Source organism: Ruditapes philippinarum, unplaced genomic scaffold (assembly GCF_026571515.1).
Source record: "Ruditapes philippinarum isolate M1 unplaced genomic scaffold, ASM2657151v2 ctg1267_1_1_1_1, whole genome shotgun sequence".
In the NCBI taxonomy this organism is placed as follows: domain Eukaryota; kingdom Metazoa; phylum Mollusca; class Bivalvia; order Venerida; family Veneridae; genus Ruditapes; species Ruditapes philippinarum.
Window position 1 is genome coordinate 145443 of NW_026859684.1, and position 14898 is coordinate 160340.

General features: G+C 31.3%; 1 protein-coding gene across 3 annotated transcripts; it reads right to left on the reverse strand.

The window, feature by feature from the left end:
• Positions 1-334: 334 nt before the first annotated feature.
• LOC132757493 (innexin unc-9-like) lies at positions 335-14390 on the reverse strand. 3 transcript variants are annotated; one of them, XM_060748787.1, is made up of 6 exons: positions 14232-14390; positions 10202-10502; positions 9208-9740; positions 8595-8706; positions 6232-6359; positions 335-383 (listed from the first exon to the last, which is right to left on the reverse strand). In XM_060748787.1, the coding sequence occupies exons 2-6, from the start codon at positions 10499-10501 to the stop codon at positions 350-352; spliced, it is 1107 nt and encodes a 368-aa protein (XP_060604770.1). In that variant the 5' UTR covers position 10502; positions 14232-14390; the 3' UTR covers positions 335-349. The 3 variants fall into 3 exon arrangements, with proteins under 3 accessions (XP_060604770.1, XP_060604768.1, XP_060604769.1); XM_060748785.1 differs by lacking the exon at positions 335-383 and adding an exon at positions 2261-3723; XM_060748786.1 differs by lacking the exons at positions 335-383; positions 14232-14390 and adding exons at positions 2261-3723; positions 13542-13681.
• Positions 14391-14898: the final 508 nt, after the last annotated feature.

Consider the following 14898-nt stretch of genomic DNA (forward strand, 5'->3'; position numbering starts at 1 on the left):
ACTTCAGTGATTCCACAGGAGTAGCAAATGAAGATGTTGTGAAAAAGTGAGTGATCTAGAAGCCGGTATATCATCACGGACAGGTGTACTAATAGAATCCCTCCATATTCAAATTGCAGTAAAGATTTGCTAGGCTTCTCTAAGGCTGGTACAATAGGATGTTTAGCTGCGACCGACTTCTTTGCACCCGCTCAGTCCATGGGCACTTGATGACATTTGACATTGTCGTAAGCATTTAAAGATAGGTAAAAGCCATTTCCTACCTGATTTCAAGAATATTCTACCTTTAATGTGTCTTTAAATCTTTTATTCTACCAAGTCGTTTCTGTTGGGAAACAATATATACAAATTACCGCCATTTACAGTCATTGAAGTCCAGCAGTCTAAAATTGAAGATAATTAATACTATAACTTAAATGTTAGAATATACGACAGGGACTTCGGATTCTTCTATGCAGCTAGCTTACGGAACGTCGATGCCTAATTGTGACTGAAATGATGGCACGGAAAGGCACCTTAGGTCTTCCTCCACGATTATAGCCTGAAAAGTTGTCATATGACTTATACTTTGTTAGTGCAACATAATGCTTACCAAAAAAAAAGGATATACCATATTTATTGTTAATTTTTCAATGTTTTTTTGTTGTTTTTTTTTGTTTTACCAAAAGTTTTTTTCTTAGCATTACGGCAACTTTCAAACAAGCCTATGAATTAATGATAATATCATCAGTCCAAGAAAATGTTCCAGAAGATCTTAGAGAAAGATACTGAAACCACACACAGAATCTTACTCTACAATAATTGTTGTCTCAATTTTTCCACAACAGTGGTTAACACAAAGCAATAAATAATCGCTAAAATGTACATTCTTCATTCATTGTCTTACGAGCTATGTTATGATCGGGTACTAAATTATGTGTACCTGGGAAATCATTGTCAAGGGACATTCTATAAGCTCTGGTTAACTTTCTTTTCCTTTTACTTACATAATAATTCAATCCAGCATTTAAAATAAGAGAAAAACTTCTTGTTTTGAACTCTTGATATCTATAAAGATATAATAGTAGTTTAAATTGTATTAACATTTTTTAGTAACACATGAAAATTATAAAAGGATAATTACAACATGGAGTTTGAAGTGGTATATTAATGGACAGGACGTGGAGCGGTTGTACACTTGGTTCAAGTGAGAAAAACTTGACAAAATGACTACCGAGTCACGAATGTTTACAATTGTTTATTTTACCGAGCCCGAGAGCAATTTCATAATAGATTTTTTTATCGGGGGAGAGAACTAGAACATCACGTATTGTAAGTCTATATAGATTACTCTTCCCTGGGGAATATTGCAAAACAATATTGACCGGTCGATATTCATTTCCCGGATTATAGATCGAAATAACACCATGTGAAGTCACATAAGGCTATATCCTGAGGTACGTTGTATAATAATTTCACTTATCAGTAATTAATGTGGATTCCTGCAACAGCAGCCACTATAGTCACGTGACTGGCTTGTGATACAGATGTTGTTTGATTTATATCTAACGTTTTTCTTGTATATTTTTATATAAGTGAAAAAAAGATATTTGTGAGCATAGGCAAAAATGAAATTGAATGGCACAAAATTTCCGAGAAATATATAGGTTTAAAAATTAGAATGTCTGCATAATCTTAATAAAACATGCATATGCAAGAGCTTTTTAAGAATATTCTTAAGCATTATATAGGTAGTATGGAAAAAAAAAAGAAATTCAAAATCAGATTCATATAAATGCAATGGGTTATACAAAATAATTATTTTTGTGTAAAAGTAATACTAAGTATTTTTTCCGATATATTTATTGTTTCAGATCTATAAACATATAAGCAATAAACAACCACATAACAAGTATTATAAGCACCTTGGATAACAAACATAAATGCAAATATACAATATATATGCCATGCAAAAACACACAATACAAAAATATATCATCACATTTATAAAACGTCGGTAATAAAGTGGATTCTTATTGGACAATTGAAGCGTAATATATGTAATATACTCCATGTAATAGGTGTTTATAAGAAAAAGCGACGACAGACTGTGTTTATTCTTCCCCCTACTTGCCCGTCCAATGAGAAGGCCTACATTTGAAGTTCGCCTACACTATTCTTAATTAATAGAGTTAATCTAACCATTCATGTTTATGTCGCGTTTATCTGGACAACGCTATAGCACGTGGCTCAACAACAGTTTTTTGTTGTTGTTTGTTGATGATGTTTTTGTTGTTGTTGTTTTTCTTCATAATTTGTTTTATTAACGATTTACTCGCCGACCTACTTTTTGTAGGCGCTCCGAATATTTATAGACGCGAAATGTGTTGATAAATAAACACTGATTAAGACAGTTTATGGGCATTATGCAGTCAGAAAATTTAAATTCATGCCTACTCTTGGGACGAAAAGAGAAATATATTAAAGAAAGTTTATGACCGTCGCATTGTGGAACGTGTGCCATATGGTAACATTCAATTTCTTCACACGGGATAATAAAAAAATATGATAACTTATAAAACAATGCGTATATAAATTATTGATAAGATCGGGCATTTATTCAGCCCATAACATCCGAAGGTTGCTGATTATGCCTCTGTTACACCTACATTTTATTTATCAAATAAATTACCCGATGGCAATATCTTCTTATGATGTAACGTACGTACCCAGTGTCACTGAGAAAAAAGAACTTTCTGAAAATTCATTACAATATAACATACATCAATAATACGTATACTGTCGACAATTTTCGTGAGTTTCCGTCGATAAGGTTTTCACATTGTAAATTATTGTTACAAACATTAAAAATGTTATTATGGCGAAGTTTACGTATGCATACATTAGTATTGTCAAAATTTTCCCCATGTTATACATGTGGACAAGCAAGCTGAAATATCCCCATGGTTAACACATAACAAAATATTCCCATGACATTCATGTAAATATCTTCCCATGGCACACATGTCAAAATGTTCTTATGGGTACATGTGCAAATGTTTTTTTGTCATTAATTTGGAAATGTTCTAATGGCATACATGTAGAAATGTTTCATCAATGGCAAAATGTTTCAATGGCAGAGTGTGGAAAAGTTTCAAAATGTTCCAAAATGTGGAACTGTTGCAATTGCAACACGAGGAAATGTTTCATTGGGAAACATGTGGAAATGTTTCATGGCAAACATGTGGAAATGTTTCAATGGCAAAATATGGAAATGTTTCAATGGCAAATATGGAAATGTTCTAATGGCATACATGTAGAAATGTTTCATCAATGGCAAAATGTTTCAATGGCAAAATGTGGAACTGTTGCAATGACAAAATGTGGAACTGTTGCAATGACAAAATGTGGAACTGTTGCAATGACAAAATGTGGAAATGTTCCTTCAACATGTATATCTGGTTTCATGTGTCCTTCTGGTAAATATCAAAAGAATCCTCTACTATATTTGTCAAACACGCTTTGATGGTGTGCGATTATGATTTAAAAGTGCACAAATATTTCTCTTGTTAAGAATGGATATTTTTATTTTATTCAAGAACGTTAATTCAGACGATATCTTAGTCAGAGATGTCGGGTTTTTGTCTCCCTTTATAGTCAGTAAATGCATCTGTTAACATGTCCATTACGACCATGTCGGTAGAATTCATACCAACCATTCTAGCTACGAAACAACCGTCATCCCTGTATAAATGATAAAAACAAATCATGAAAAAAATAAGTTAAGTAAACAATTTCAGCTGAAACTTAAGTTACCTTTATTTACAAGATCTAATAAGTACGCGTAATATACAACAAAGAGACAGAAAATAATATAAGGATGTATAGGTACATAGAAATATGAAGAGAAAAAAAGACAGAAAAAAGTCAAAAATAAATCAGTTTTTAAACAGAAACTAAGTGGCTATTGATGGCACTTGGTGATTCTCATTTCCATATTCATATATACATTCCTGCAATGTTTAAAAACAATTAAAAAAAAGATATTTCAAGATTTTGATACGGACGAACATACGAACGGACAACGCAATTTCAAAATCCCCTTCTGATTTTAATCGACAGGGTATAATTATAAACCATAATCATGGTTGACGAAAAAATACGATAATCAATTAAAACCATGCCGTATGTACTTGTATATTTATTTTGACATTTCTATATTTTGCTAGTTTCGACGTTAATTGAGATCGAAGAGACGAAACTTTTTTCCTTTTCCTTTATTTTCTATGTTAAATTTGTCCTCTTTCAATTGTATCTGTCCATTGTCAAATTAAAAAAAAGGTTAATTTCAAAAATTTTGAATATAGCTGGGACATTCTTTTTGTCCCGGAATATAGCAGCCGACAAAATTGTATTCGATCTCTCTCAAATTATTATCCATTAACTACAAGAGCTCTAAACGTTCCTGATAATCTCCCTTTAATTGTTATGTAACTTGAATGTAAGCCTTTTATTTACAAATATAAAATCGGGCATCTTAATATGCAAGCAATTGGCTGTTTCAAACTACAATCTACCTGTCCTACCAGGAAGTGCCCGTGAGGTAAAACGCATAACAGAAACAAAATCTCTACAATAGTTTATAATACAGGTCATGTGTCGGTGCATTTTATGTAGTGCATTTCATTTAGAAACGAAGAAAACAATTATATAAATAACCTGTTTTTCACTACGCTAAATATCTTAAACTAGGTTGTTCTTTACCATACATGTAATTAAAAATCTTAAAATAATTATTGGCCGATTACCAGACGGCACAGATGGGTAGATTCAGACAGCACAGATTGGTAGATTCAGACAGCACAGATTGGTAGATTCAGACAGCACAGATGAGTAGATTCTGACAGCACAGATGGGTAGATTCTGACAGCACAGATTAGTAGATTCAGACAGCACACATGGGTAGATTCGGAGGCACACATGGGTAGATTCAGACAGCACAGATACGTAGATTCAGACAGCACAGATTAGTAGATTCAGACAGCACAGATTAGTAGATTCTGACATCACAGATTAGTAGATTCAGACAGCACAGATTAGTAGATTCAGACAGCACAGATTAGTAGATTCAGACAGCACAGATGTGTAGATTCAGACAGCACAGATTGGTAGATTCAGACAGCACATATTAGTAGATTCAGACAGCACAGATGGGTAGATTCAAACAGCCCTGATTGGTAGATTCAGACAGCACAGATTAGTAGATTCAGACAGCACAGATGTGTGAATTCAGACAGCACAGATGGGTAGATTCAGACAGCACAGATGGGTAGATTCAGACAGCACAGATGAGTAGATTCAGACAGCACAGATTAGTAGATTCAGACAGCACAGATGGGTAGATTCAAACAGCAGTGATTGGTAGATTCAGACAGGACAGATTAGTATATTCAGACAACACAGATGGGTAGATTCTGACAGCACAGATGGATAGATACCGACAGTACAGATTGGTAGATTCTGACAGTACATATGGGTAGATTCAGTTGCCGCCAAATGCTAGACCGTAAATTTTAATTTTGATATACAGGTAATATCTGGAGGGTCTTTGTTCCTGTTTGCAAGAGGGATGTCCTATTTTTACATAAGGAAGTTATTTGTGTGAATTATAACCTTATATAAAAGTGGAGTCATAAATCCAAGATGATCTGTCAAGATAGCCGCCAAAAACTTTTGTATTTACAAATTTATAAAGAAATCTGAAGTGGTTTATGTTACATATAATGTTTTCAAAATTTGTTTTAGGTGTTTACCGAAACTGAAAGAATATCGGACGCGGAAATCTCAAATTAAGGCGCGGTCCAAAAATTCGAAATGGTGGCAATCAGCGCCAAAACCAAAAAATACTTAGCTAATTATACTGAGTCATATGAAAACCCTATTTTTTATTTATTTATTTATTTTATAATTTATTTATTTATTATTTTTTTATTTATTTATTTTTTTTTTTTTTTTTTTTTTTTTTTTTTTTTTTTTTTTTGGGGGGGGGGGTCTTTTTGAGGGGCTGTTGTTGTTGACGTCTTCCTTTTTTTACAAAACATTTTTTTAAAAAAATCTTATTTATAACATGACGATCTCATAACGAATTAATGTCAACATTAAGAGGTCTATAAAATCTATGTGCGAAAACCTAACTCTGGCGTTCAATTCAACGTTTTTTTTCCGTCAGTTAAAGCATAAGAATATATTCACCTTAAATATTTTTCGGCAAACTTTTTACACAGCTCTTTCTCTGACGTCTGCAGCGCTTTTCCACCCAACTTCAGATATTTTTTAACATATTCGTAATTGTTCTTCTTAATTACAACCAAGATCATCCACTGAAAACATGTATAAACAAGTTCAGGTAACTTCACAAGTGTCTAGAACCACGCAAAATTGAAAAAAAGAAAATAAATATGTCATATATTTTGCGAAGAATAAAATTATTACAAACACACTGTCGGGTGTTAAAAGGCAGAATTTCAGAAGCTTAGGTGAAAAATAAATAAATAGAATGACTCATGACATGATCCCTTAATTTCTTTTAATTATACATGTATATATTCAGTACTGGACCAGTACTATGTCAAATTGAGAATGAGTGAAATTTCAGTTGTTGAGAAAGAAAGACGGATAGAAAGTCGGTGTTTGTACTTCCTCTATTCCGGCTGGGTAACTTACTCTACCATCATTAATTTGATTTGAGATGCAAAAGTGGCCCATTCGAAGTGATGCATAAATATTTAAATAACAAAGCATCCTACATAAAACTTTGTGCTGAAATATAAGAACCGAACTTAAAACTGAAATCTATGGTGTCCGATTTGCGCCATTCGTGTTTTCGACAAGCGAAAACACGTTAATTAGCTGGGGCGCGGGGCGAAGTTTTATAAATAAAACTTTTACCTGCGCCCCGCTAATTAACGTGCTTTCGCTCCGCGCCCCCGCCGTTTTATTTCATAAATATCGCTGGGCGAAGTTTTATTTACTTATTAAACTTCGCCCAACCCCCCCATCCCCGACTCCCACTAATTAGCGTGTTTTCGCTCCTCGCCCCCGCCATTTCTAGACTTTTCGCTTGGCGGGGTTGCGGGGCGAAAACACGAATGGCAGCCATCAACCACCATAGAAAGCTATTTTCTTATTTATATTTTAAGTCGTTTTTAGGTTTGAAATAAAGACAGCTCATTTAACCTTGAAATCTTATTACACCTGTTATAACCAAAAAAATCGAGCAGATCTAGAGCGCGATTATTTCATTTCTTTTAGCATACTTGATTATTATATTACTGAAAGGAACAATTCACTATAATCTTTGTCATTCAATGTGAATGGAACCCAGGTTTTCAGCATGTTTCTTTTATGCACATTCAATTAGATTAAATTAAAATCAAGCACAATCAATGTGCCATTGAACACCGGACGTTTATAAACCATCATAATCGGGATAATAACCTGACAATTTATATAAAATGCAAAACAAAAAAATTTGCGACATCAATAAAATTTAAACCCATAAACCTCATGACGGGTATGCAAACAAAAGAAAGCAAACAAACGGCGAGGGGAAGAATGTGCGAACATGTTTAGTAAAAAAAACCAACATTCATACCAAAAATGCTAGCAAAACAAAAAACATACATCAATCTATCATGCAACATGCACAGTCATGCATATGTGTAACACGTATACTCAAGTTATACCAATACTTTATCTAGTGCTCATAAAAATAATTTATTGTGCATTTTTTGTTTGCATCTTATCCAGTTACCACCAGATCTAAAACATGCGATAAAACATGCTTGTATCACGTGCGAAAAACAACAACAACAAGTTCTCTAAATATCCGTGGAACACATGCAAAATAATTAATGCAACCCGTATAAAGCTTGAAAAATATCAGCTGTCATGGAAAATTCAAACAACATTAAAAAAACTGACTTGTTCACACAACAACACCTTTACCAAGTACATAACACTTACATATAGTTTCCCTCTGATTGTAGAAAAAGAATAAAATGTTAAAAAATACCAGCAAGCTATGTAATAAGCCATAAGAATTATAGAAAAAATTCAGCCATATCTTAAAAGAGCTAGACAATTGAGTCTGCTGTGGGTTGTTTTTTTTTCGAGAATTTTATACCATTAGCTGTAGGTTTGCATCATGTAAGGTCAGTCTCTCACAGAAAAATCTTATTTATTGTGCAAAGTGACCTATTATTGAAAAAAGCTTTTAGCAAAAACCACAGAATAATCATTGTCCATCTATTTCTGTGTATATATTGTATTTCTTAATTCAAAGTTTTAAGCTTTTGGACCTCAATGGAGCTTTCTGATATAACGAAATATTGTTTATAAATATATATTTCGATATTTCGAAGATTTGTGTTCGATAGTAACGTCTGTTCCACCACTTGTAAAACCTATCAGTTATTGTTTTCATCATGGACATAAAGCTCCTTTCTCGTTTAGGATAAAGTGTTTTGTTGTTTTTTTTCAGATTTCAAAGCAGTAATCTACCACAGAATCTTTGTTGTACAATGGTTAATATATTTTGTAAAAAACAGGCTTACCTTTATCAGGCTGTATGCACTAAGTACGGCAACGAGGCAAAACCAAAACCATATAAACAGGAATATTTTCTCATTGAACAAATTGATCGGTAAGACACATTGAACTGTAAACCTGAAATAATAAAACCAAAGATAGAGAGTCTATGAGTTTATACATATTTTGACTGTACTCCACTCACATATATAATATTATACTTAAATAAACGCCATTGTTGTTTTCATGACTGAAACTGTACTATTTGCCTTCACGGCCAAAGTATATTAATTCCAGGGTATGAGTAAACAAGTTCAATTTCGGAGTAAATTTTGATAGTCATTAAGTTGACAGACATATGATGCGAAAGACTGTGTATATGAAGAATTCCAAACCTACAATTAGTTCAGGTTTATTATCAGATGTTCTTTTGAACTGAGGCCTAAAAAGTAAACCAACAGTATTGTTATTGACATTGAAAAAATAATTCGTATTTATAACAAAGATTTACTTTTATTCTTACACTTAAGTCTGACTTAAGGTTGTGATTAATGCTTCCAAGGGATCACACTTTATCCAGATTTTTATAACCTATTCATGAATAAGTATAAATGAAAATTTTTAAAAAGTATACATTACGTTTGTACGTTATTCATTTGGCGTATATATAGGTCACAAAGTGTAACTCGAGGAAATCGTTGACTTTCCATGACTTTAGTTCCAGTCCTAAACGATCCGAGCCATTCCAGACCATACATGCTCCCATGATCAGTAGTTATAAAGGCGTTCAGGAGAAAAATTTGTCCAACGACATTAACAACATACAGAATTTTGGTGAACAAGTACAGTCCAGTCAGGAACGTTCCTTCCCTTTTATTACAATATAAACAGCAAATGTGTGACAACCGCGCCTTGACGCGTTCTGCAGAATTATGTTTAAACGGCTGGCGCCTTTGTATCCATTTCTCCAGGTCAAAAACGAGACATTCAATGGCTCCTTTGCGGTTTTCTGGCGAAGAGCATTGCGTGTTTTCTGCAGTTTTGCACAAGTTGGTAAGATTCAGTCCTGAATTCGTATGAAGTAATTTCCATTGAAGGAAAGGAATTTTGAAAAAGAATGCTTGAATCAGTAGAATTAGAGGGACCCATTGGTAATACGTTATTTCTTCTTCCTGTAATTACAGAATAAATTTGAATTTTGAAAATCATTAACATGTAAATCAAATTAATAAATATATTAATCGTGGAACACAAAACGATATTTTAACTTATTTTGTCATACTTATATCGGTGAGTTTTAATATATGTTGGGCTTTGCATTTAGCATTACTTTTGATAACATTCGACAAAAAAAGTAGACCGTATACAGATTAAAAACAAATAGGATGCGATTGCGGTTGGGGTGAGTAGGAAGTATGACCATCTGCTGGTCCCTTTGTGGTAAAACTTATTCCAGGGACTTACTGTTGCCAATGTAGAAAAAGGTAGCCGCTATTCCTTGGGGTGAAGAATCAGGATTACATGTATATTTGGAAGTAACTAATGTATTATTAAGCAGGATTATTGCTACCGAAATATCGTTAATAAAATGAAAATACATTTGTATCTTCCTTTAAAAACGAATACTCTTTACCTGTCGCTGTTTGATGTCTGTGGGTATAGATTCAAACATCGGTATGTAGTATGTATTTTTCATCCAGCAATAATTATGTACATAATGTTCGTACGGATTCGTGTTCTCGTCAACGTCATCATATTCTGCTGGTACCCAACACTTTATAGGGGAACCAACCAAATGCGCGGTGCTGACCAAGATGGCGAAAGAAATCAGCAACAGACACGTGTATCCATGGTTAAGTCGATCTACCCAATCGTCGCAAGTACTCGACGTAAATATCTTTAAAGATGGTAACGAAGTGAAGAATTCAGCCATCCTGCAATATAATTTTCTTCCATTAATGTTTTGCCTAATATTTGTGAAGTTAGAGTTCAATCTGCCTGCAAAGATCAACTTAGTGTAAATAAAAAAACGTGGTCGTTAAGGACGGTCACTGTTAAAAGTTGTTGTTGTTGCTTTCATCATTATACTTGTTCATAGAAAGGGGAATTTAAATGCTTGTGATTCCAGTAAATTAATTGTAGAATAATTGCCCGATCGTAATTCCATAGAAATAGTTACTCTTTTGACTACTCAATAAAAACCGCGCCTTCAATTTGTAGACTATTGACGCCACCAATCTTATCTATACTGGAAACTGTTGTTGTTGTCGCAAAATAACAAATGCATTCTATTTGTATTTCTGCATTTGACCTTGACATTTCCCGTTGAATCCTGGCCAGTCTTTGCATCCACTTATTTTTGTTAAACATTTATTGGACTGACTTTTACTTTGTAATGTCATTCTTTTATAGTTTATACGAATTTATTTTAGTTAGATTGCTTTGGAAGCTATATAATCTTATTGACACACTCTCGGCTCTGTTTCTGGAACCAATCAGTACTGAGCAATCCTCAAGGAAACAACGGCTTGCGACTGACGGGGTTTGGATCCATGAGACCAGCAATCCTTAGATCACTTGTCCGACGTGTTAACCACTAAGCTACGCCGCCGCACATTCTTTTGTTTACAAGGGCTAAAATGAAGCTCCCGCTAGTTACTCCTACCACAAAATGTAATTGTTAAGTTTTTTATAAAAAAAAATGGCGGACGAATAATCTCATTGATATTAACATCTTGTTGTCCTTTCAGTCTCTTCTTTTTTCCATTGTTGATATTCATTTGGTTGTATATTAAATAAACCTTGACATTTTGATTCTAAAAATTGAAACAATTTTCTTCTTTTTAAGTCCAATATGAATATATAAGTAATGCGTACAACAAAATATATTCTAGATGAAAATATACACAATGAATTTCACGTGCCAACCCTACCCTGCCCTGAGCAAACTGATATGGGTCGTTGATGGGGAAACAAAGATATTTTAAGGCTAGTCCAACCTAGTCTCCAGTCCGCACAGTTCTCTTAAAAAAGCTGTTTTATTTTTTAAAATCGATCATTTCTGGTGAATTTCAGCTGGTGTTTGATTTTTAAAATGTATTCTAAATTGCCCAAATCTGACGTGCTTGTGTTCACCATTGCCCTATCTATAGCGTTATATTTACAAAATTGCCCGTATCACTCTGACGTTGTTTTATTTTCAACACCACCCTTTTCTGGCGTATCTTCCTTTTTTTTCTCTTTTTTTTTGTCTTACTTTTTTTTTCAATTTCGCCCAATACATTTGACTTACAAGGAAAGAAAAACTGTCAGATGTGAGCTTCTTTGAAACAAGTGAGTTATTTCAAAATAAAGTCTACATGCATCGTACATACTTAACACAATTAATGAAACGACAATACAAATCCTAAACACTTACCTTACCTGAACAATATAACAATTAGTTATATATATTATATATACATGTATATATACAAGAATGATTCATGCACTAATTGTTGGAAATCCTCCTTTAGCGGTATTTTATAGTTCTGTTTTCCTTTGTTCATTAATGCTGTAAAGTACGATGCTGTCTTCATAAGAATGAATTTAAGATAATGTTAAATGTATAGTAAATTTATTTTATTAATATTGTATAAGAATGAAAACGAAAGTCAAGACAAGTAAACAGATATTTACTTTTAAATGTGTTATGAAATATACAATTTTATTATACATACATGTTTATAATAGAGTAATAATAATAATAATAATAACAATAATAATAATAATAATAATAATAATAATAATAATTATAAAAATAATAATAATAATAATAATAACAATAATAATAATAATAGTAATAATAATAATAATGATAATAATAGAAATAATGAAAATAATAATAATAATAATAATAATAATAATGATAATAATAATAATAATAATAATAATAATAACAATAATAATAATAATAGTAATAATAATAATATAATAATAATAATAATAATAATAATGATAATAATAGAAATAATAATAATAATAATAATAATAATAATAATAATAATAATAATAATAATATATAATAATAATAATAATAATAATAATAATAATAATAATAATAATAATAATAATAATAATAATAATAATAATAATAATAATAATAATAGAAATAATAATAATAAAAGTAATAATAATAATAATGATAATAATAATAATAATAATAAATGATGATGATGATGATTATTACAAAACAAAAAAATAATAAAAGAAAGAAACTGATGACGACGACGATGACAACGAAGATTATAATTATATGCTAACGATAACGATCTATATAATTTAAAAGATAAAACCTTCAAACTCTACAAATATAAAATAATATAATATATGTATTTTTCAAGTTCAAAAAGTTTATTCCCCAATCCCCACAAAAAAAAGAAGAAAAAATAAATTTCTACTTTTCATTTCTACTCTATAATGTAAATGAGGAATCGTTGGTTTAAAAGAAGTTACCACCATCAACTACTGGTTTAAGATTACGTTAACATTAAATCTGAATGACGTATCCGAAAGTGAAACTAAAATACCGGCATTAAATGAACGTTAACAGTCTTTATTCTTTATTCTTATTTTTCATCATCATTCTTATTATTATAATTATTATTTTTAAGATATCATTATCATCATAATCATCATCATCATCATGTGTCATCATCATCATCATCATCAGTAGTATTAGTATTAGTATTATAATTTAGACCACCATTATCATCATTATCATCATCATTTATTATGATCATCATCATTTTCATCATCATTTATTATGATTATCATCATTTTCATCATCATGGTTTTATATTAACATTGTTATCAAAAATGATGATGACGTCAATGACAGTGGATACGATGATGTCCACGACCATGAAGATGATCATAATGATGATGAAAATGAGGTATGGAATTAAAAAGATAAATGAAAATCTATTACAAACCTTATAATACTTCAGAGTGAGAGAAAATAGTACAACATTTGCGCTCCGTATTTTTATCTTGATTGTCGAATGCAAATAGTTTAATAAAAATATTTCCACAATCCGGGTATTCCAACTTATATTTTGTATCTACTATTTACGATGTATTTATATTTGTTATTGTGAAACTAAATGCTGTAAAAAAAGAGGTTTTACGTGTCTCATTTTAATATGTCATATTTAAACTTCTCCCAAAAGTGTACTTAAAGTGAATAAAGAATTATAAGAATAAACGAGATTACCTTAAATAACTGGCGAAAAGTTTATATAATACAAAAACTAAAAATTGTTTAGTCTGTGAATAACTGTTTTGTAAAAAAAATACTGAAAACCAGTTAATTGACTTAAAATAGACACACACAAAAAAAACAAAGACAGCTGAATTAAACTTCAGTGGATATAACTTATTGATATTAGATCTAAGTTCCTGTTTTAAAAACGAAACCAAATATTTTTGAAGACCTTTTATTATTTTCCTTTAAAATGATTTCCAATCGAAATTAGCAAATTTAGCATACAATTAAAAAAAATGTTTTATTTAATTTATATTTTTTCAATTAATTATCATTTGCTTAAATAATTAATTATTTGCTTAATTAATATAAATATAAAACAATACTATTAAACATCTATAATCAGTCGTAAACCTACTTCAAAAGATTCCTATCCCTCGTATGTCAAAATGAATACTGAATGAATTTCACAAAATTGGAAAGTAGTTGCCAAGCAAAATTCTATTTTTAGAATACAGATAATATTAACGAAAAAACGCGCACTGTCGGGTGAATGAATACATATCTCTCTTACATTGAAATAATTTACAATAAATGAACAATTATACCCTTAAGTGTAATATGACTTTAGTGTTTAAGTGTGTATTTTGGGTACTTCATTTTTGTGTGTTTAAACATTTACGCAGTTTATAATTCTGGCGTTCATACTCAAACTTTTATGTTAAAAATACTCTAGGGTCCTTGAAAAACCCCAAGTTTACGTGAATGGAAACGTTCTGTTGATTTTTTCTTTCGGGTAGGAAACTTTAATAATTATGTCTTCATTTTATTATTTTGTAGCTGAAAATGATAGTCAAACGTAATAATGAACATAAGTTTATTTAAGATAAAATTAACGTGAGTTGAGCAGCCCTTCCAACATAGACACCTGGAAAATAACAAATATTACTTTTTTGTACAAGGTTTATATATAATTATGTTTTCTGTTCTTCAAATCTGATTTATCTGTTAATATTACATATTAGATATACGTAAGTAGATGCAACCCGTAATGATTGTTATAAAAAGAAATCAGAGCTGTCCTA